This window comes from Rhinolophus sinicus, chromosome 14 (genome assembly GCF_057876585.1).
Source record: "Rhinolophus sinicus isolate RSI-liver-muscle chromosome 14, RSI-T2T, whole genome shotgun sequence".
Taxonomy (NCBI): domain Eukaryota; kingdom Metazoa; phylum Chordata; class Mammalia; order Chiroptera; family Rhinolophidae; genus Rhinolophus; species Rhinolophus sinicus.
The window spans coordinates 175,392,588-175,414,389 of NC_142514.1; the positions used below are offsets into that span (position 1 = coordinate 175,392,588).

The 21,802-nt window shown below is 46.8% G+C and overlaps 1 protein-coding gene across 50 annotated transcripts in view; it reads left to right on the forward strand.

The window, feature by feature from the left end:
• MADD (MAP kinase activating death domain) overlaps positions 1-21,207 on the forward strand; it is a 36,758-nt gene extending 15,551 nt beyond the window's left edge. For 4 of the 50 annotated variants that reach the window (XM_019743552.3, XM_074336322.2, XM_074336328.2 and 1 more), the window contains 17 exons: positions 134-340; positions 2,039-2,092; positions 3,063-3,163; positions 3,762-3,845; positions 4,178-4,336; positions 6,386-6,494; positions 6,765-6,827; positions 7,057-7,177; positions 7,283-7,388; positions 8,553-8,663; positions 10,605-10,712; positions 15,116-15,280; positions 15,512-15,584; positions 15,722-15,828; positions 18,012-18,081; positions 19,921-19,967; positions 20,261-21,207. In XM_019743552.3, the coding sequence (XP_019599111.2) occupies positions 134-340; positions 2,039-2,092; positions 3,063-3,163; positions 3,762-3,845; positions 4,178-4,336; positions 6,386-6,494; positions 6,765-6,827; positions 7,057-7,177; positions 7,283-7,388; positions 8,553-8,663; positions 10,605-10,712; positions 15,116-15,280; positions 15,512-15,584; positions 15,722-15,828; positions 18,012-18,081; positions 19,921-19,967; positions 20,261-20,365 (1,790 nt within the window). In that variant the 3' untranslated portion in view covers positions 20,366-21,207. The remainder of the gene's footprint in view (positions 1-133; positions 341-2,038; positions 2,093-3,062; positions 3,164-3,761; positions 3,846-4,177; positions 4,337-6,385; positions 6,495-6,764; positions 6,828-7,056; positions 7,178-7,282; positions 7,389-8,552; positions 8,664-10,604; positions 10,713-15,115; positions 15,281-15,511; positions 15,585-15,721; positions 15,829-18,011; positions 18,082-19,920; positions 19,968-20,260) is intronic. The other 46 variants (XM_074336319.2, XM_074336325.2, XM_074336329.2 and 43 more) reach the window with 15 other exon arrangements.
• The last annotated feature ends 595 nt before the right edge of the window (positions 21,208-21,802 follow it).

Sequence of the window (21,802 nt, forward strand, 5' to 3'; positions counted from 1 at the left end):
GTAAGATGTCAGTTTGTCTTATGCTTCATCCATTCCACCTCCTCCTGTGTTCTTGCTTCTCCCACCTCATTTCTATACCTTGATTCTCACTATCTCTTTTGACCGCTTCCCATATATTCGATCTTTTCCTCAGAACCAGACAAGCGGAAGAGAAGTCCGACAGAGACTGTAATTACACCAGTTGGCAAGGATCTTGGCCTGGCCGGGCGGGGAGACCCAAAGGCGATGGCACAGCTAAGAGTTCCCCAGCTGGGACCTCGGGCACCAAGTGCTACAGGAAAGGGTCCCAAGGAACTGGACACCAGAAGTTTAAAGGAAGAGAACTTTGTAGCGTCTGTTGGTATGTATCACTGTGTTTGGAGTGGGGAAGGGGTTCTGGCTTCTTAAATGTCCCTCCCTCCTTTCAATTCATCCAGAATCCTGCCTTTCTCTTTCCCATGCTTTGCTTTCTAGAGAGGGACATAGATCTGTGTCCATTTCAAATGGTACTTCTTTACACTTCTGTATCCCTTATGCTTCATTTACAGCCACCCCCACCTACGTCTTAACATGGAAGTTTTACTTAGAGGCCCAGTGAGGCTTAGTGCAGGGAGTCTGAGCTGTACTCCTGGTCCCTCTTTTTATTTCCATCTGGATTTCTTCACATAGTGGAGAGGCCACGTGAGCTCCTGGAAGTGATAAGGAAGTTACAGATGAATCTTTGGGCTATAAAGTGATGGTCATCTGGGTCTCTAAAGCCAGTTTTCCCCCGTGTAGCCATCACGCTGCCCTCACATCGGTCCTCTGGGCTGTGTCTGGCAACCCCATTCTCCTGAGTTTTGGACCTCAAGGTATAGATTCTGAGTCAGCTTTTCTTGAACCCTTTCCTTAGAGTACTTGATGAAGAGCTTGTTTACGTTTGGTGTTTCTCCATTCTCACTAAGGCAGGGCCCAGTGAGCTCTCTGGGTGTCACCTGTTTGACTCACTCCCTACTTGACCTTGAGTCATGTAGGTTGTGTCTTTGTTTTTCTTGTGTTAGGTCCCCGGGCAACATGCTTCTAACTGATGCCTCTTTGCCGCAAACATTAGCAGTTGCCTTATGCTCCCATAAATGACAGTGAGGAACCAGTTTCCTTTTTAGGGGAGCTACTCTTCTCTAGCCAGCAAAATACTGTTCTAGAGGCAATCATCCCTGCCTTTCTCCTGCCTGATGTGATGTTCTAGAAAATGTATTGACCTGCCCCAACTAGGAAAGTGACTTTGGGCAAATCACTTCCCCTCTCAGGGTCTCCATCTCCTCATCTGGAAAATGAGGGGATTGAACTAAGTGGACGCTAAAGTTCTTCCAGAAAAAGAATTGTTATGATCACTCTTCTCTTTTCTTTACGCCTACGAAGATGCCATTCTTGACCATTTAATGTTCTCTGTTACCTCTACCGGATTTCCAGATGACTGGCTAAGAACGGGTCTCTTATTAGCACAGGCACTGGTTCTGAGGGTGAGTTGGGTTTTTTCGTAGCAACAAGGAGGGATGCCAACTGCCTGCCTGAGTGGCCTCTGTCCCAGCCAGGGACTCAAACAGATTTGTGCTCGTGCTTCTGAAAACCCTTGGGCTGCTTAACGTGGTCATCTCTCTTAACTGGAATTTTTAAATATTGCCGGTGCCCAGCTGCCTGGGCAGAGAGCGTGGTATGGTGGAGGTTTAAACTGATCCCAAGTTACCTGCTCTTGAGCACGTGCTCCGGCCTCTTGAGGGTCAGTCTCCTCCTGCCAAGGGACGCTTGATTGAAGGCTCTTCGAGCTCTAACGCTCTACAGGCCTTTACTGCCACATTGAGGGTAGTCAGGAACTTGGAGTCTGTAGTTCATGAGTTGGGGTGAAGGTGGTAGATCTCTTGATTTTTAACCCCCCCAAAATCAAGATCTCTTTTTATCTCTCGATTTATAATCTTATGTCTGAAACTGAATCAACTTGGGTGGGGGGGTTTCCATTGCGTCTGTCTGACCAGCCTCTGACTCTCTCTGTCTTTCTCTCCTGCTTACATTGCATCTGGGGTAGAATTGTGGAACAAGCACCAGGAGGTGAAAAAGCAAAAAGCTATGGAAAAACAGAGTAAGGAACAAATGCCCCTTCCTGTTCCCAAGTCTCCCATACCTGCCAACTCCCCAGGCCTAGTTGGGGCAGGCTCCCTTTGTCGGCCCCACCCCAAATTTGCTCTAGGGGGGTATTGGCAATGAAAACAGGTAGGTGGTATGTGACTTATAGGTATGTGGCTTGTAGGCTGCTTCTTTCCCCTTCCCCTCATAGCAACCAGGCTGTAACCCAGGCGTCTGCTGAGTAAAACCCCTTAGAACTTGGCTGTCTATTGCTTCCGAGTTGGTGGGGAGAACGTTTGCCTATTTCAGTGTCCCTCATTGGCTGTTATCTCCCTCACCCACTAGGAGGCCTGTGGGCACAGTTGGCAGAGATGGTTGCTGTCCCTCCGTGTTGAGTCTGTAGCTTCCCAACTCTCTCTGGTGGCTTGCCTAGGCACGCTTTCTTGCTTTCTGTCATTCTGTCCTTCTGCCATATCATTGTGGGTGGGTGGGGGAAATGGGGGTGGTTTTTATCTCAAATGCGGAAGTTGTAGGGTTTGGGGGTAAGTAGTGTCCGTGGTAACAGCTGATGTTTCTCTGTCTCATTGGGCCTATCCTTTTCTAGCCCCTTTAGACACATTTGTTGGGAAGCACTGAGTGACCTGGGGACCCTTAAATAGTTTGAGGTACCAGTGAAGCTCTGAGTGCAGTGGAATGTGGTTTAGGCATTTGTGGAGCTTTTCTGTTTTAGGATGACGTGCTCAGAATTTTCTCAGTTTGATAAGATGACTATACAATCCCTGGAAACCACGTCTAAGTTTTCCTACTTGGTTGTTAAGGCATCTGGGGACTACTTCTTCCCGTGGGGCTGGGGGTGCGGGGCAGTCCCTGGAAAGGTGTCTGGGACTTGCTGAAAGGTCTGGGCCCAGGCTGTGCCACTCTCCCGCTCTTCACCAACCTGCCCCTCGCCTTTGTGTGCTGGGTAACACACGTCTTCCCCTACTCAGGGCCTGAAGTAATCAAACCTGTCTTCGACCTTGGGGAGACAGAGGAGAAAAGGTCCCAGATCAGCGCAGATAGTGGTGTGAGCCTGACATCTGGTTCCCAGGTTTGTGACAACCTTGTTGAGAATTGCGAGCATGAAATGTATTATCTCAGAATACTTTGTTTTTTTTTAAGTTAAAAAACAGAACAAAACAAGAAATCTTGAAACAACATAAATATCCCATATTACAGGAATAATGAAATAAGTATAATATATCCATGTAGCACACTATTAGTATCCATTAACAACTATATTTTTAAAAACTTAGTGACATGGGAAAATGTTGACAGAGCTATATACAGTGTGATTCCAACATTTTATATACATTTTATAATGTATATAGAAAAGACTGAAAGGAAATCAATACACTAGACTTAACAGTGATTAATGTAGGTGGTCAGTTTATGGCTTATTTTTATTTCTTTTTTCTGTCTGTATTTTCTATAGTTAGCACGTATTTCTTAGTGTTTATTATTTTTCTCACTATGTGAGTCATATATGTTTTATATTCAGGAAAAAAATGAATTTTTCATGACCTGTCTAGAGATGATTACAGAGGATGGGGACGGGAAGAAGGAAGAAGAGACAGTATTTCTTAGGGAAACTGAGAGTAGAGGGGGCACCATCCCTAACGTGTCTCAGTCCCCGTATCTTGTTTCAGAGGACCGATCCAGACTCCGTCACTGGTGTGAGTCCGCCTGTTATGATCCGAAGTTCAAGTCAGGATTCTGAAGTTAGCACCGTGGTAGGGGAACACCACACTGGCATCTTGGGGGGTGGGGGGTGGGTTCCCCTTTGGAAAAGGGCTACTTCCTCCTTTGGCGGCTATGCTTAGTCTCAGGTCACCTTGGTTCTCATGGTGGAGATGTTTACCTGTCATAGGTCTTTGTACACGGGATCAGGCCCTGAGATTTCACCCAGGGCTTCTACTCCTCATGTATAGAAGGTACTTCCAGGGGCTATCTGGCACACCTTTGAAATTTGACTTTTTTTTATGGCAGCAGAGAGCTCTAACAGCTTGGCATTTCTGGGACCCTTCCCTGGGGAATATCCCTTACTACCTTTTTTCCTTTCCAGGTGAGTAATAGTTCTGGAGAGACCCTTGGAGCAGACAGTGACTTGAGCAGCAACGCAGGTGATGGACCAGGTGGCGAGGGAAGCACCCACTTGACAAGCTCTCGGGGTACTTTGTCTGATAGTGAAATTGAGACCAACTCTGCCACCAGCGCCATCTTTGTAAGCTTTACTTACTAACAAAAAGAGAGCATTTTTTATGGGGTAAAAAAGAATGAAAAGTTAGGGGGCGATTAGAAGGAAAAGAGGAAGCAAGGAATGGATATCCTCATATATTTGGCAATGTCTCTTAAGGCTTTTTAAGAGTCATTTGACTCCATGATCTGGGGCTTTTCGGAACTTCTCCTGAATCTTTGATGAGTCAGGCTCCTACCCAGTCAGATAAGGGCCTTGAATCCTACGTAGCAATAACCCCCGTGTTTAAGGTGGACAAAGTGATACCTTTATGGCAATGTGGGGGCAGTTATAGCTGTCTTTTAGTACCAGTCCACTTCCATGGGCTAGCCTAGTGTATTCTGGTTATTGCTCTGTTTATAAGCACCTTAAAATAGTATTTCATTTTAGCATATCCCTAACAGTTATTTGAAGTTTTCATTCATTAGTAAATATCTATTTAGTGATTTACTGAATGCGAGATTCTGTACTAAAGAAACAGGAATGAATAAGGCATGATTTCCACTCTCAAGAAGTTTGCGATTCAGTGTGTTGCTATGACTGGTCTCTTCTGACAGGTGAAGGGAACAAAGCCTGAGGAAGAGAAGAACTCGTCCCAGGTCACACAATAAGTCAGTGATCTGTTGAAATTGAATGAATTCTTTTAGACATGCTGCTCTTCAGTATATACATGCCACTTTGGGCAGGACTGTTAAGCACCGTGATACACTTGCCACTCTATTAGACAGAGCTGAGAATGGATATTCTCTACAGGAGCTCACAGGTCCTTATCTTTGGTCTATGCGGAGAATAGAAGATGAAATTTAAATGAAACCGATTATTTCACACGATTATTTTCCGACCCCCAGGGTTTCCTGAATATGTGTTTCTTCTAATAGAGCAGGGGACATCCCAGAGTGAACGTAGGGAATAGAACTAGAGCCAGCAGAGTTATTCAAGTTAATGGACCTTAACTCTCCCCGAGTCTAAACAGACCTTTTTAGTAAGAGTGTTTTAAATCTTGCTAGTGTGCTTCCATCCTGGAAGTGAAGATAGACGTAATGGAGTAGCAGTCTTGTAAGAAGCCACTCAGCCATGTGCTGTCTTTCCTGGCACCTTCCTGGGACAAGTTCTTACTTGTCCTGTGCTGGTGGGCAAGGGCTCTTTGTACAGTTGAGTTGCTGAGAGCAGTTGCCTAAATTTCTGGCTCAAAAAAGGCTATTTTAGCAGGAAATATATTTAGTCCATATGGTCCACTGAACAAAGAATTGGGCTGTACACCAGGAGACTTGCATTTAGTCACACTAATTAAGTATCGCCTAATTACCTTTGATGAGTCGCTTCTCTGCTTATGCTGTTGTGTGTTTTGTGAAATGGGCATGAAACTTACCTCTTACCCAGTTGAAAATCTTTTTTGAATGAATAGAAAGTCTAATACTGCAGAAGTGGCAGATAAGTTACTGATATTTCTAAGGGGCAGATATTTCTAAGAGATGGTAGGAAAGAAGAAATTAACATTTATAAAATACCAACCATGTGCCAGGCACTGTTAAGCACCCGTTATGTGTATTTTCTAATTTAATTCCTATAATAGTTAGATGAGGTAGGTATTATAACCTTCCTTTTTTCAGGTGGAAAATGAGACTCAGAGAAGCTAAGTTTCATGCCTAAGGTCACATAGCTAGTAAGAGGCAGGGCTGTGAACCTCAGTCAGTCTGACTTCAAACCCAATATTCTTTCTGCTACATCATCCTGCTACAAAGAATTTACCTTTTTTTTTTTTTTTAAGAGCAAAAAGTCTTATGGAAACCAAAAGTAAAGATAAGTCTAAATGAAAACTTGATTGCATGTTTTAGGAGGCAATAACAAAGCAGGATTATCAGATTGACTTCTGGTCAAATCTTTGAGACCAGTAAAGGAGCAAAAGCAGGGCTGCTGGAGTATATGTTGCTAGTGATGACGATTGGTATGTGAGCATCTTAGTGAGCTGCTTGGTTTACTTTGACCCTATTCATTGGTACTTTGTGGAGCTCACCTGTCTGTCACCTCTTCTTGTAGGGTAAAGCCCATAGCTTGAAGCCGAGTGTAAAGGAGAAGTTGGTGGGCAGCCCAGTACGCTCTTTTGAAGATGTAAGCCAGCGAGTTTATCTCTACGAGGGACTCCTAGGTGAGAAACAGACCTGGAAGGTCTCTTGGACTGGACTCAGCCGTGAAAGAGGGTAGCAGTGAACAAGCAGCTGCTTGGCTTTTTGCTGAGCTCAGTGCTGATGTTACAGGGCACGTTGATACCTGAAGCAGATGACTTACTGGGTCTAGAAAAAGCAGTGGGTGAAACTAGGAGAGATTGGATTTTGGTATTAATCAACAGCTTCTGTCTGTCTGTCTTCCTTTCTTTCCTTTCTTGCTACCGTGGTCCTTCCTGCTCGCAAATTGGCAGGAAGGGACAAAGGATCGATGTGGGACCAGTTAGAGGATGCTGCTATGGAGACCTTTTCTATGAGTAACCGCCTTTCTTTGTGTGCTGTGTTCATCCCTCCTCCTTGGGAGGGATGGGGCCTCACTTGGAGGCAGTGGGGCTGGTGGCAGGATCTTAGATCTGGGGTGTTGAGGCTCGAGTTTCCTTTGTCTTGGAATTTGTAATGACTTCCTTTTATCTGGAGTTTATTTTGGTTTGGCAGCTATCTTCTTTATATGTTATATACGCCCCTTAAAAACTCTGTTCTATACAGGCAAAGAACGTTCTACCTTATGGGACCAAATGCAGTTCTGGGAAGATGCGTTCTTAGATGCTGTGATGTTGGAGAGAGAAGGGATGGGTATGGACCAGGGTCCCCAGGAAATGATAGACAGGTATGAGGCTTAGGAAGCCGTTGGGAAGAGGCACATTCAGCCTTTTCCCAGTTAGTTCTGTGGTCTCCCACCTGCGGGCTGACTTGTCCCTGTTCTCCTGCTTAGGTACCTGTCACTGGGAGAACATGACCGGAAGCGCCTAGAGGATGATGAGGACCGCTTGCTCGCCACGCTGTTGCACAATCTCATCTCCTACATGCTCCTGGTGAAGGTAATGTCGATTTTGCTTATGCCTAGCTGCTGCTGATGCTGGAAGGCCAAGGCTTGTTCCTGGCATCTAAATTCTGGGGCAGTTGGGAAGCTGTCAGAGCATCTTACGAGGGAGAGCTCTCTTTCTGATTGAAAGTCTAGGCCTCTCTGCAGCTCACACATGAGCCATTTATCTGAAGCTGCCAGGCTATTGCGTTAAGAAATGTTGTCAAGGTGATTAATGATTCTATACCATTTGTTTATTTTGAATTTTAAATGGGCTTCTGTTGCTAAGTAGTTCTAGCATGCCAGTAGAGCTCCCCACAGAATACAATGAATTAAAAAAAATTTTTTTTTTTTTAAGTAGCAGGTTCTAAAGCCTTAGTAAGGATGCTCAGAATTCACTTTTTACCACTACCCCTTTATCATGTAAAATTTTCCATGGATGTAAAAACAGCTACCCATTAAAAAAATAATGGTAGGTTCTGGTGACTTGGTTGTACTTGGTTTTCATAGCACTGGGAAAAAAATATGTTACCAAATAGAAGAGTCCTGCTCTGAAATGGACTGGGTGGGTAGAAGAGAGTTGTTTTGACAATGAGCCCCTGGGTTTCTCCTCCTCCTATTCTCCCAGCCTCTCTAAATGTGAAGGGATTAGTTGATGAAATGCAGAGATGGCCCTCTTGGTATGTTTCATTTTCTGCTGTAAGGCTCACTCTATTCTCTTGAGCTCCAAGGGTACCAACTAAACACTGGATGGGAAAGGGTGTTGACCTTTAACCTTAGGAAGGTATGTTGGCTGCAGCTGAGTCCACAGAGTTGCTTCTCTAAGTCAGTGTCTCTCAGTTACACTCTGAGGAGCCCCAGGGGTTTTCAGGGCCCCTTTAAGAGTGAATGTTATGGAATTGGTTGGGGTAGGGAGGAAATGTCCCTTTAAGCCCCAGTCACTTAAACCAGAACTGCTCTAAGAGCCACTTTTCTGCAGAAGCTACCTAATGACAGAACCTGGTTTTTCCTTCCCAGCCTGTTAGCAGAACACACCGTTGAATGTTTTCTCCTATACTCAGTGATATGGTCTTTTAGAATTCCACTTCTCTCAGACAGTAGGAAACTTACTGGGACATTTCCTCCACCTCAGTTGCAAGGTGAGCAGATCCCTTATTAAGATCCTATTTTGGCTTTCCAGGTAAATAAGAATGACATCCGGAAGAAAGTGAGACGCCTAATGGGAAAGTCCCATATTGGGCTTGTGTACAGCCAGCAAATCAATGAAGTGCTTGATCAGCTGACAGACCTGGTAAGCAGTATCTCTGGGCCATCCCTTAGGCTCCCCTCCACTGCACTTGTCAGCCTCCCAGGCTTGGGCCTTGAGGCCTAATGCAGAGGCTTCCCATGGGTCATTTCTTGGCTGGTACATTTTCAGAATCCCCAGTTCTGAAAATAGGGCTATTACTCTTGATGAGGCTTTAGCCCTTCTGTTCTGTGATAGGATTCTCTGTACTAACACTGTCCTAATGCAGCCATTTCAACATGTGGTGTGTGTTTTCACAAAGTGAAAAGTATCTTCCTAATACTACTAACATGTTATTTGCCATTTTCACTGGTTGACGTTTACCCTAATTGTGCCAAAAGCAATAGTGGGTAAAACCACTGGCACCTCAACACAGTGAAGACAGTGGCACCAAACCATGCTAGTGGCCACTGTGGTCCTCACCTCCACGCACTCTCAGCTTAAAAAGACAAAAAAAAAACCTCAGTTTCACTTATGAATGTCCTTGATGAAGCAGTTAAAATTATTAATATTATTAAACCTGATCCTTGATTATACATCTTTTTAATTGTCTGTGAGAAAATGAGAAATACACATAAAGCATGTCTGTTGCAAACCAAAATATGATGGTTGTTTTAAGAAAAAGCCGTTGTGATGGTTGCAAGGTGAACTGACAGCATTGTTCATGGAACATTGTTTTTACTTGGAAGAATGATTAACAAGTTATGGTTACTCGGAGCTGGGTATTTGACAGATTTTTGAGCTTGAAACTTCCTGACAGTTAAAGATTTTTCTAATGAGATTATGATGGTATTAATAAATGTGATTTTTTTGATATTGTATAATAAATATGTGCCAATATTTGGAAATGCTGCTGAACTTGGTGAACCAGTATTTTCCAAATGACTAATGTGTGATATCATAGATTCAAGTGTGGGTAAAAGATCACTCAAAAGGTAAGGTAGATGAATGGAGTTGAATGTAACAGTACAAAATGTGTTTTCAGATCCCACATTGCAACTAACATTAAGAAACTTCTCGAGTTTTGGTGTAGTATCAAAGAAGAATATGCATATTTATATGGAAAGGCTATTAAAACACTCTTCTCGTTTATAGATATACATCTTCGAGGCCAGATTTCCTCTCTATATTAGGTTGATGCAAAAGTATTTATGGTTTAGGGCGGCCGGTTAGCTCAGTTGGTTAGAGAACCGTGCTCTTAACAAGGTTGCCGGTTCGATCCCCACAAGGGCCACTGTGAGCTGTACCCTCCACAACTAGATTGAAACAACTACTTGACTTGGAGCTGATGGGTCCTGGAAAAACACACTTGAAATAAACAAATGTTTTTGTTTTTGTTTTTTTAAAAAGGAGTTACTGTTTAAAGTGTTAAAAATCGCAAAAACCACAATTACTTTTGCACCAACCTATTATCTTAACCAAAGCAATATATCACAGCAGATTGAATGCAGAAGCAGATTTGAAAATCAGCTTTTTTTATTAAGACAAACATTAAAGAGATTTGCAAAAATGTAAAACAGTGCCACTCTTCTCATTTTTTGGGGTGTTGGGGAAATATTGTTATTTTACAAAAAATGTTATTTATATTATCACGTTATGGATTTATTATTAAGGAATTGTTAATTAGTTTTAAATGAATTAATAAACATTTAAAATTTTTGTTTTAATTTCTAGTGTGGTAAATACCTACAAATATAACATACGTAAACATAAGCTTTTGGGGGTCCTCAGTGATTTGGGGGTGTTGGGGAAATATTGTGATTTTGAAGAAGAATAGGCACCCCAAGACCAGAAAGTTTGAGAACACTTCCCCTGGTGGTCATTGGCCAGCAGATGGCACTGTGCTAAGAAAGCTGATATAAGTTAATTAATGAATGGGGATAATTGGCTCAGAGCGCTTTGTGGGAGGGATGTATGGATGTCCCTAAAAGAGCTCTCTTTCCTCAGAATGGACGTGATCTTTCTATTCGGTCCAGTGGCAGCCGGCACATGAAGAAGCAGACATTTGTGGTTCATGCGGGGACAGACACAAATGGAGATATCTTTTTTATGGAGGTAGGTGCTGGTTCATGCTAGGAGCATCCAAGAATATTTGAGAGTCATAAGGAACTCCCAGAACTGATGCCAGAGTATTTTCCCATTTAGCTCATCTTCATGATTTATTTATGATTGAATTGTCAGGCCCCTTGCAAGTAAGTTGGTATAGTAGATGATTCCTCCTCATTTCTTTTATATAGTAGATTACATAGTCACATTGTCCATAAGTCAGGACAACATAAAATGACATACATTGGGAAGTATTGCTCTCATTCTTATCCCCATCACTTCCTCACCCCTTCCTCCTCTAAGTAACCACTTTTATTGGTTTCCTTTATATCTTCCAGTTTCTTATGCAAACACAATAAAATATGAACATAAATTCTTATTTTTGTTCTTTCTTAGCACATCATATCCACTTACCTGTACCTTGCTTTTTTCATTAAACATATCCTGGAGATCTGTATCAGTACAAAAAGAGCTTTCTCATTTTTTTGTTTTATAGCTGCACAGTATTCTACTGTGTGACTGTACCATAGTTTATTTAACCAGTCAGCATGTACATGCCCTCGGTTTCATCCAAATGTGTGCTGTTGCTAATTGTCCTTCTATGGATGATGCTGAGCCTGCTTCATTTCATAAACATGTGCAGGTTTATCTAAGGATTCCCAGAAGTGGGATTGCTGGGTCAAAGGGAAAACATAAATAATGCATTTATAGTTTGGGTTGATGTGACTCTGAAGTATCTCTTAACATATAATAGTCCCCCTTCCACTTTGCCAGTAATTTTGTTGAAGAAATTTATGGAGTAGTTGACATTCTAGATTTTTTGCTGATTGCGTCTCCTTCATATTAACCTGTTTCTCTATCACTTGTGTTTCTTATAAAGGAGTAGTTCAATGTAGAGGTTTGATGAGTTTCCGGTTCAGTATTTTAGCGATAATACTTCGTAAGTGGTACTGTGTACTTGCCGTTGCCTCATATGGTTGACTCTCCTGGTGATCTGTAGGTTCAGACGTGGGCAGCCGGACCTGTCCACTGTAAAGTTCTAAGTAGTCTTCTGATTTTGCTTATGATATTTTTTGCCATGCAGAATTTTTTTTTACTTTTATGTAGTTGAATTAATCATTTCTTTTATTGCTTCTGGATCTTGAGTCACATTTAGAAAAACTCTTCTTACTCCAGGATTATAAAGGAAATTGGCCGTTTTTCTTTATTTCTGTATTTTTAATTCCAAAATGGATCTCTTCTAAGTAACTGTAGGGACCAGGCACACCTTCTATATACAATAGTGAAATTAAGTAATGTTTTACAAGTATTCTGTTTCCTTTTGGCATAGTTGAATTTGATTTTCACATTCACAGCTTTTTAAACAGGTAGTTTATGGAACACGGGCCAGGGATTCTGCTCTGAAGCAGAAATGCACCAGTTGTTGTAGCCGAGAAAGGAGTCATTTTCATGTCACCCTGAAGTGTTAGGATTTAGCCAGGCATCGCTGAGAGCTGCGTGCTAACTTAGGACATCCGCACCACAGTAGCGGTGGCAGGGGATCCTCACCCTTTCCTTTTCCTTTTAAAAAATAAATCTCTCCAGAAGGTTCCCTGAAGTATAGCACTGTCACCATTGTACAGGGGAGCCTCATACAGAGTCCCTGAAGTATGGGATGGGGCCGTCACCTCACAGATGCCTCTGCCTTGAAGTGCTGCCATGCCAAATGAGGGTACCTCACTCCCTCTGTCACCCCCTGGCTGCTGGGAGGTTGACTTCGCCTTTCTCAGCACTGCCTGCTGGCTGGCTGCATGATCAGTTGGATAGCAGTTTGCAGAGACTTTATAAAATCATCTTTATTTCCCTTTTAAAAAAGTTAAATGAGGTCACATTGGTTAATGACATTCTATAAATTTCAGGTGTACAATATAATTCGATACCTGTATACGCTATTGTGTGCTTATACCCAGTCTAGTTTCCTTCAGTTACCATATGACTCCCTTTACCCAGTTTGCTTTGCCTCCAATGCAAAAGTGAAACAGTATATGCTTTAAAAGTTCCAAACCAGGGGCCGGCTGGTTAGCTCAGTTAGAGCGCAGTACTCATGATACCAAGGTTGCCGGTTCGATCCCCACATGGGCCACTGTGAGCTGCTCCCTCTACAACTAGATTGAAACAACCACTTGATTTGGAGCTGATGGGGCCTCGAAAAACACACTTAAAACAAAAAAGTTTCAAACCATATAGAAGTAAATAAAGTAAAAAGTCAGTGTTTCCCTTTACTTCCTTCCAATGTCATGTCTCAGAAGTAACCACTTGTTAAGGAGTTTGGTGTGAAGCCGTGCAGATTTTAAAAAATGCATGTTTGTATAAATAGAGCTTATTTACATGGAATTTTATTTTAGTGTTTACAAAAGTGGTATCAATCTACAAATATTGTTATATAATTTGTTTTTTCACTTAATGTATCGCAGACATCTTTCCATTAGGTGTTATATAGATGTACCATAATTTATTTGACTAATCCTGCCCACCTTTTTTTTAAAAGCATTGCTTAATTTAATGTCCTTAAACATATATCTTTTCACATTTACATGGGAATTTCTCTAGGATAAATTCTTAGTGTGAAATTTCTGAATCAAGCTTACATACATTTATAGTTTTGATAGCTCCTGCCATATTGCCATCGCAAAGGTTATACCAGTTTACACCTGCACCAGTAGCATACGCGAGCATGACATATTATTACCATCATCTCTCTAGGCTGGAAATCATGTGTTCTCCTAAATACCTGCTCTTCTCCTTTACATGATATTCTTTAAAAGATGATGCAGAATGGGACAGTATTCTCCATTTTCCACATGGAGAAAGGAAACCAGAGTTAGACCAGGGCTAGAACCCAAGTTTCTAATTCTTAGCCACTTTGGCCCTTTTTTTCATAACACTTTTAGAACCCCAGTAAACTCTTAGGTAGTCGAGAAAACTTGGTAGTCTTGTGTATTCCTTATTCATTCACCTCATATTTATGGAGCACATATTATGTAGTAGGCATTGCTGGGTTTGAGGTTACAGCGGTGAATAAGAGAGACATGGTTTCTGTTGCCCTTACAGGGTTGACAAACCATTGGGGAAGTCAGATAATTAAACAGTGTCATAAAGTATGATGAGCATTATGAGAGAAGATGTTCCGGGCAGGTGTTATGGGAATTACATAGCAGAGGGTGTAGGAGTTGTGGAGGACCCCTCAGAAGTGACCTCTGAGCTTAGACCTGAAGAGTAAGAGTTAATAGCTGGAGTGGGGAAGGACAGAGTGTTCCAGGGAGATTTGAGGTGGAATGGATGGGACTCAATGGTGTGTAGAGGGAAAGGAAGGAGCCTTGCATGACTCATTTCTGGCTTCGGCAGCTGGCTGGATGGTCATGCCACTTACTCAATTAGGGACTTGGAAGGAGGGTCTGCCCAGGAGGCGATGTTGAGTTGAGATTTATACACAGTGAGTTTGAGGGGCTGCCTGTGAGACAACCAGATAGAGGGAGGTCAGGAACAGGTCTCGTATGGAGAAAGATTTGAGAACCATCCATGTGGTCAAAATAATTCTATTTCTTATAATTCTATTGTTACAGCAGCTAACGCTAGGGTACTTTCTGTGTGCCTGGCTTTGTTCTAAGAAGTTTATGCACATAGACTTACTTAATCTTCACAGTAACTCCATGAAGTTACTGCTGTTACTCTCCTCGTCTTGTGCGTGAGGAAATGTCGGTGCAGGTTGACTTGCTCAAGGAAGGGGACAGCGAGGATCTAAACCCAGGCAGTGCGACCTCAGCCCTGTGCTCTTCGCCCCTCCTGGAATGTCTCCCATAATAACTGGAGGCATGGAACACATACCTTCACCCGAGGGAGAATGTTGAACAAGAAAGGAGGTGAAGGAGGACTTGGCCTTTTAATTTACATCCTGTATAATTGTTTCGCAATAAGCAATGTCCATGTATCACTCGTGTGATTAATTTTTTAAAGGATTTATGCAGAACTCGGGCCAAGCCAGGGCGAGCAATGTGTTGGTTCCCTTTTCCTTCCTTGGTTAAGCCTGCCATGATCCCCTGCCTTTGTGCCCGTCACAGAGATGACTCCCTAGGTTGTAGGATGGAGGCATGAGCTGTCCTCCGAGTACTTGTACGTCCAGAACATGTAAGAGGTAATACACATTGACCGAAGTGAGAAGTGAGCCTCTTCCTGCTCACAGGCTCCTTTCGATGACTCTTTTTCTTCCAATAAGCCTTCTCGGGGACAGTATGTCCGGCCGTTTAGTGTTTGTGTGTCCACCTGAGGACGACTGTGAGCGTAAGTCAGACCAGCTGTGCCACAGTGCAGTGTGGCCTGGGATGCTAGAAACTCGACGAGACAGGCCCGCTGAGCCGGCCTGTGCGCTTCCCCAGGTGTGTGACGACTGCATCGTGTTGCGCAGTAGCATCGGGACGGTGTACGAGCGCTGGTGGTACGAGAAGCTCATCAACATGACCTACTGTCCCAAGACCAAGGTCTTGTGCTTGTGGCGTAGAAACGGCTCTGAGACCCAGCTCAACAAATTCTACACCAAGAAGGTACCCAGGAACTCGGGGCTGGGGCTGGGCGTGGAGGCCAAAGTGGTGAGTTTCTGGGAGAGCAGTTAAAATCCCAACACCTGTGTGTGGAGCCCCACTTTTGCCTCTGGCTGCTGCGTAAAACTGTCTCTGGGGTCCTGGCATCGGCCTTCAGCAGCCATCATGGAGCAGAGGGCGGGGATCTCTGGAAGGCTCGCATGACAGGCAGCCCTCTCCCCCGTGTGTGTGCAGTGTCGGGAGCTGTACTACTGTGTGAAGGACAGCATGGAGCGTGCTGCCGCCCGCCAGCAAAGCATCAAACCTGGTGAGACGAGAACAGCTCCCTGAGCGAGTGCCTTCCGTTTCTTTTCATCAGTCCTTATGCATGTCAGAGGCCTGGCATGAAGTCAGGCTGTGGGATCCCACCTCCCAGTTAGCTGATAACCTCCTCCCTCACCACAGGACCTGAACTAGGTGGCGAGTTCCCTGTGCAGGACATGAAGACTGGTGAGGGTGGCTTGCTGCAGGTCACCCTAGAAGGGATCAATCTCAAGTTCATGCACAACCAGGTAGGTGCAAGTGGCAGCACAAGGCTTCCTAGCCCTGTTGTTCCATCTGCAGTAAGGAGCAGTGTCCAGGACCCCAGTGCTTTCCCAGTGAGCATGAGTGCCTCTGAGGCTAGTGGGAGAACTGGGGCAGCTGGACCAGAGAGAAATCACAGAGGAGGGCACAGTGACATTGACAGCCACCTTGAAGGTGCAGCAGGGAGCTCACATAGGGGGCTGGGAGAGAGGGGGCCTCGGCAGCTGGGCTGCCTCCATCCGTTAGACTCAGCACAGTGTGAGTGGGAGCGTCTCACTTGGCCCTTCTTTGCAGTGTCTGCATTTCCTGTTCCCAGGGTTTGCTTTTGCTTGGTGGTTTTGCTTTGAGAGTCTAGACCAGCTGATCTCTTCGCTTGTGTGTGTCTGGTGTACTTGAAGTTTGCGTGTGTGTGTGTGTGTGTGTGTGTGTGTGTGTGAGAGAGAGAGAGAGAGAGAGAGAGAGAGAGAGAGGCTTGTATCTGTCTTATCTGGAGTGTGTGTGTTTGCCTTTTTCTCCTGCTGATTCTTCTTCCTATTCTTTTCCTTCCTCTGAGTGTCCCCACTCTGTCCCTGCTCCACAGGCCCCACTCCCCTTCTTTTGCCTGGGGAACACTTCAGGATATATCTTTCCCTCATTGTGATTCCACCATAGGAGCTGACTTTTTTTTTCTCTTGGTCTTTTAACACAGTGATACTTTTTCTCTCAGTGGACATTCCTTAAGCTAATTCCTTTCTGAGGCCAGCGCATCATCCCAGGTCCGTTCCCAGTACTGACTCTTCACATAAGTGCCTTCCCTACCCCTTCCCTGATGTCCTGGTTCTTCTCCTTCAGGCTCTGAGCCAGAGCCGAATGTGTGCAGCACCACAGCCCTGGCCAGGCATCAGATACTCGGGGGAGGTGACCATCTGGACTCTGTAGCTTTCTCCCTCACTTGACGCTTCAGTTCTCCTTCAGGAGTCTAGTTCTGCAGCTTTGGTGTGATGGGAAATAGCTGCCCAGGTTTCTTGGAAGTGTACTTGCAATAGTATATTTACTCTTAGTAATACTTATATTTTGAATAGTACACTTAAGACCTTAGGGTCAGCCTAAAGAAGGGGTTTACTTCAGTACTTTTCTGGACCACGAAGGTGCTGGCACCTCTTGGGGAGCAGGCTTCTGACCGTGTTTTCATGCTGTGGCCTCACCTGACGCCTCACCTTCTGAAGAAGAGCTCTTGTTCACACCCAGCCGCCCTCTTCCGGGTCCCGCCGCACTGCAGCCCCTCTGGACTGCCTAACATCTATTACAAAGCTTGTTCAAGCTGACAGGGAGCTTAAGGCTTTGCCCCAGAAGTTAGATCCTATGGAGGGGAATCAGACCCTACTGACAATGAAATAAGGGCCGTGGGGTCCACCTCCTACCACATAACAGTCAGTTGGAGTTCAGGAAGCCTGAGACCTTCCTTCCGATGGACTTACGCAGTTGGGGTAACAAATGGAGAAAGCGTTTCTGTGGAGTCAGGATGGATTCGGAGCCCAGCTTTGTTATTCGTGGGCAAATAAACTTTCTGATCCTCAGGGTCCTCATCCACAAAGAGAGGGGAGTAGTCTGTACTGTGCCACGTAGATGTAAAGATTGCAGGTGGTGTTTGTAGAGCTCCTAGTTGGTGCCCGTAAGCGGTAGCTATTGTTAGCATCCCCTCATGCTTCTTGGGAGGCCTGGATCCTGTTTCCAGAAAGGTAGCAACTCCTCCACCCCAAGGACAGTCTGAGGGGAGCTTTGCGCCCGTGCCAGCCCTCTGCGCCGGAGGACGATGCATGGAAGGGTAGAGAGCCAAGGGGCTGCGTGGGGGGACCCCTGGGGCACAGTGTCCTATGAACACTGCCCTGGACACAGGGTACAGTCGGGCAGCCCAGGCCGGCAGAGGGGCCTTTGGGTTGGGTTTGACCATTAAAACTAACACCTTCATTTCTCTCCCATGCTTTCTCCTCCGGCCAGGAGCGGAAGGTACATGCCCTTTCTGCTATCTTCGCTTCTTAGCGCTTTGAGTTGTGTGTGTGTGTGTATTCTTCTGTCCTCCCTTTGGGAAATAGTTTCTCTGTGTGTGGGTGGGGCTCTAGCTGGGAGAGTGGGCTTTGGGGGCAAGGGGGAGCCTCTGGGCCTTACCCCACCCTCCCTCCCTCTCTTGCAGGTTTTCATAGAGCTGAATCACATTAAAAAGTGCAATACAGTTCGAGGCGTCTTTGTCCTGGAGGAATTTGGTAATTACACTATTTTGCTCTTAGGTCTGGACTCACATGGCAGTAACTCAAACCTCGGAGCTCCAGAGGAGGGACTAGGGGCAGCGAGAAGAAGAGCCTCTGCAGAGAGGTCTGGAGGGGCAGGAGTGATAGGGAAGGAAAGGGAACCCTGAGACGAGAGAAGGGGAGAAATTAAAGAGACGGGCAGCTAGGGAGTGGGTCACAGAAGAGCAAGTGGCCTTAGACAGGCTCAGAGTTTGGAGGTGGCACTTAAGAGGCTCAGTGAACTAGGGCCAGCCGGTGGTCAGAACGTTCTGAGGCAGAGCAGGCGGCTGAGCCCCAAGCTCTGCTGTGCTCGTGTCACCTGCTGCGACCTTCCTAGTAGCCCAGTGCTCCATCCAGCCACCCTGGTGCCACTCTGGTGTTCACCTCACCTCTGTGCTAGCGGGGGAGTATATGGCTGTCCAGGCAGCCTCACGCTAGGGGGCAGACAGGCCTAGGGGCTCAGGCAGCCGGGGCAGTTGTTGCTGGAAGCCGGAGCCAGCCTCTCCCCAGCCAAGCACGGACTGTGGTGTAGTTCTCACCCTGGGGCTTTGAGTTCCTGCTGTGTTTGTGCTTCATTCTTTTGTGCCCCTCATCGCTGCTATGAAAACCTTCGTTCTCCAGCAGGTAAAGTGACCTGGGCTCGGCTCGTGCTGCCTCTCCCCAAGTCCCTGTCTGGGGCCCTGCAGTGGGTGGGGCGGGCTCCCTTCAACCAAACCAGCTGCTCATAATGCCAGTTCGTCTCTTCCTTTCTCTCCCCACCCTCTTCTTCCCCAACCTGCCTCCACCCGTGCGCTGGCTCACTGGTTCTGAGTTTTCTCCCTGTGTGCTCCCTTCTCTCTTCTGCCAGAGAGAGATTTGGGGAAATCTTCCAACTCAGGAGAGGACCCTGGCTTCTTGCTCCACCTTTGATGAGTTAATCCCCATTGACCCTGAGCCCCCCAAATTCTACCTCCCAGGGTCAGAAGGAGGTGTGACCAACTCTCATCCTACCTTTTCTGGCTCCCAGGGGGATGCCACGCCCCTCTGCTCCCATCTCCAGGGGCCACGATGATGGCAGAGCCCGGGGGGCCTTCCTCCTTCCTCTGGCCAAGCAGAACCCCTGCATGGCTAGGCAGGGGTGACTGAGCCTTGCACTCTGGGCTGTGGACATGTGTGTGTTTTGCCTGATGCTCCCAATCACCTCCCTCCCGGGTGCTGTACTCGCCTGTCTCTTCTGCTCGGTGTGTCTGCTCCAGAGCCCTCTGACGCTCTCCCTCACACAGGCAGGCCTGGGGCTCTCCTGCCACTCAGGGAAGGAAACTGAGAAGCCTGGTGGGTTTAGTATCATGCCACTTCTTCATCCAGCCTCAGAACCCTCCATGTAGAGGCTGGGAGTACAGGGAACCAGAGTTTCGGGCTGGTGAGGGGGTGAGTTCTCAGGCATCTCAGCAAAGCAAGGCACAGGCTGGACAACCCCCTTCTCCCAATCCAAGCCTGGGAATACCCCACTGCACTTCTCAGGGGCCTGGACAGTAGCAATGACCAGGCTGGTGAAAGGCTGACCTGCTCCCCTGTTGGGGCTCTCAAGGAAGTGGGTAGAGTCACGGCCATCGAGCAAGGAGCCACTGCAGACCTCAGCGGGCAGTGTCTGGGGCAGTGTCCTCTCATCCTGCAGGGGCTGGACAGAAGCTGTCATAGCCTAAGCTGCTGCAGCCACTGGGAGAGGCCACTGAAGGGAAGGGGACCCTGGTGCCGGGCGCTGCCGCCTGGGGGAGCATGGCACTATTGCTCTTAGTTTTGAACTTTCTGTTTTGTCTCTTGCCCGTCCGGTTTTAGTTCCTGAAATTAAAGAAGTGGTGAGCCACAAGTACAAGACACCAATGGTGAGTGTGCCTGTGCAGGGCTCCCAGGGGATCTCCAGACAGCAGTGGGATGGGCCCTCAGAGCACAGGGTGAGGGGTAATGAGGAATGCTTTGAGAGGTACATTCGGTCTAGATGCCAAAGATGCAAAGAGGTGAAGCCCTGGGGAGAGAGACTATTCCCCTCGCACCGGCTGAGGCCTTGCTTCGGCCAGAGCCCAGTGTTAGGGCAGGAGTTCCTGGCCTGGCAGGTCTCCATGTGTGAAGATGACAGAGATCAGTGATGGTGATCTGCCTGGTTTTCTCTCCCCTCTAGGCCCACGAGATCTGCTACTCTGTGTTGTGTCTCTTCTCGTATGTGGCTGCAGTTCGTAGCAGTGAGGAAGATCTCAGAACCCCACCCCGGCCCGTCTCTAGCTGATGGAGGAAGGTTACCGCTGCCCCAGCCCAGGGGACGCCCCTTGCCTCTTGCTGTTCCCAAGTGCACGATGCTGCTATGACAAGAAGTGGATGATGCGTGTATGTTCTCTACAAGCCCTTTGCCGTGGCTTCATTGGTTCCCAGTTTTGTGTCTCTCAGTGTGTCTTAGTGTGTCCATCACAGGGCTGAGCTTGTCTCCTCCACAGTCTCCCTCTTCACTCCCAGAAGCGAGCGAGCGAGAGAGAGAGAGAGAGAGAGAGAGAGAGAGAGAGAGTTGGACCAGTGGCTTCTAAGAACTCTGAGTACAGGCCAGTGCGAGTCCACTACTGCGTGTCCTTGAGACATTTGTGTTGTGGTGCCTGTGTGGTCCGGCACGACTGGGCGCCGGGAGCACTCCCACTGTGTGGGGCATGAGGGCAGCTTGAGGCCTGTCTTCCCAGACGAGGTGTGGGCAGGGAGAGGGGCAGCAGAGTGAGTGGCCACCTCCCTGCTTCCTTATCTGTGTTCTAAGCTGGCAGCTACGGCCCATGGCCTCCACCACTGAGGTGGGGTGGTACAGGGGGCGCTTTTTGCCGAGCAGCAGTTTCTCTGGTCTGCCTTGCCTTAGGCGTGAGAGAACAGAGTGGCTGGGGACCACTGGCTGCCATGCCCAGGAACCCGGAGGGGTGGGGAAAGGCCAAGTTCAGTATACACATCTGTCTGCAGGCAGCTTCTCCTGACACTGGGTGCCAGAGGGAGAGATGGCCTGGGAGTCGGCAAGAGATGATTGTATATATTTCAGCTCCACATTATTTATAGAAAATGTACAGACGTGCGAATGTGAAATAAATGTCCTTAATTCCCTTTGGGCTCCTGGCATTAAATGATGCCTCCACTCGGCCTGAGAAGGAAGGCTGACCTTGGACTCTACAGACACCTCTGGTCTGAAGGAAGCAGGGAGAAGAGATCATGCCCATCTCGAGCTCTGGCATGCTGAAGCCCCAGCCTCCCCCCGCCCAGCCCAGGGGGCTCCTCACCGGCTTCCTGGGCTCCCAGAGAGGCTGTGGGAGGGGGCTTCCTTCAGCCCTGTGGCACCTTAGGGCCCGCAAGAGGGTTGCTGTGCTATGAACCGGCCACTAGAGGGCGCAGCCAAACTGGCTTGGACACCTGAGCAGAAACGAATTTAGCAGTGAAGGAAACCAAGGCTGGGGTCCCAGCTCCTGTTCATGACTTGTGATCCAGTGTTGTGACTCAGCCAGGGCCTCCCACAGGCCCTGGATCCCAGAGCTCTGGGATCGTGGCCAGGAGTGTCTTGGGTTGGGCAGAACTCTGAGTAGCAACCCTGGGATCAGCCTTTGTGGAGCTTTTTTCGATGCCATGGAAAAGCCTGGTATTCCCTGGGCAGGAAGGACCCTCTGCACTCCATCAGGGCACCTCTGAGACCTGCTGGCTTCCTCTG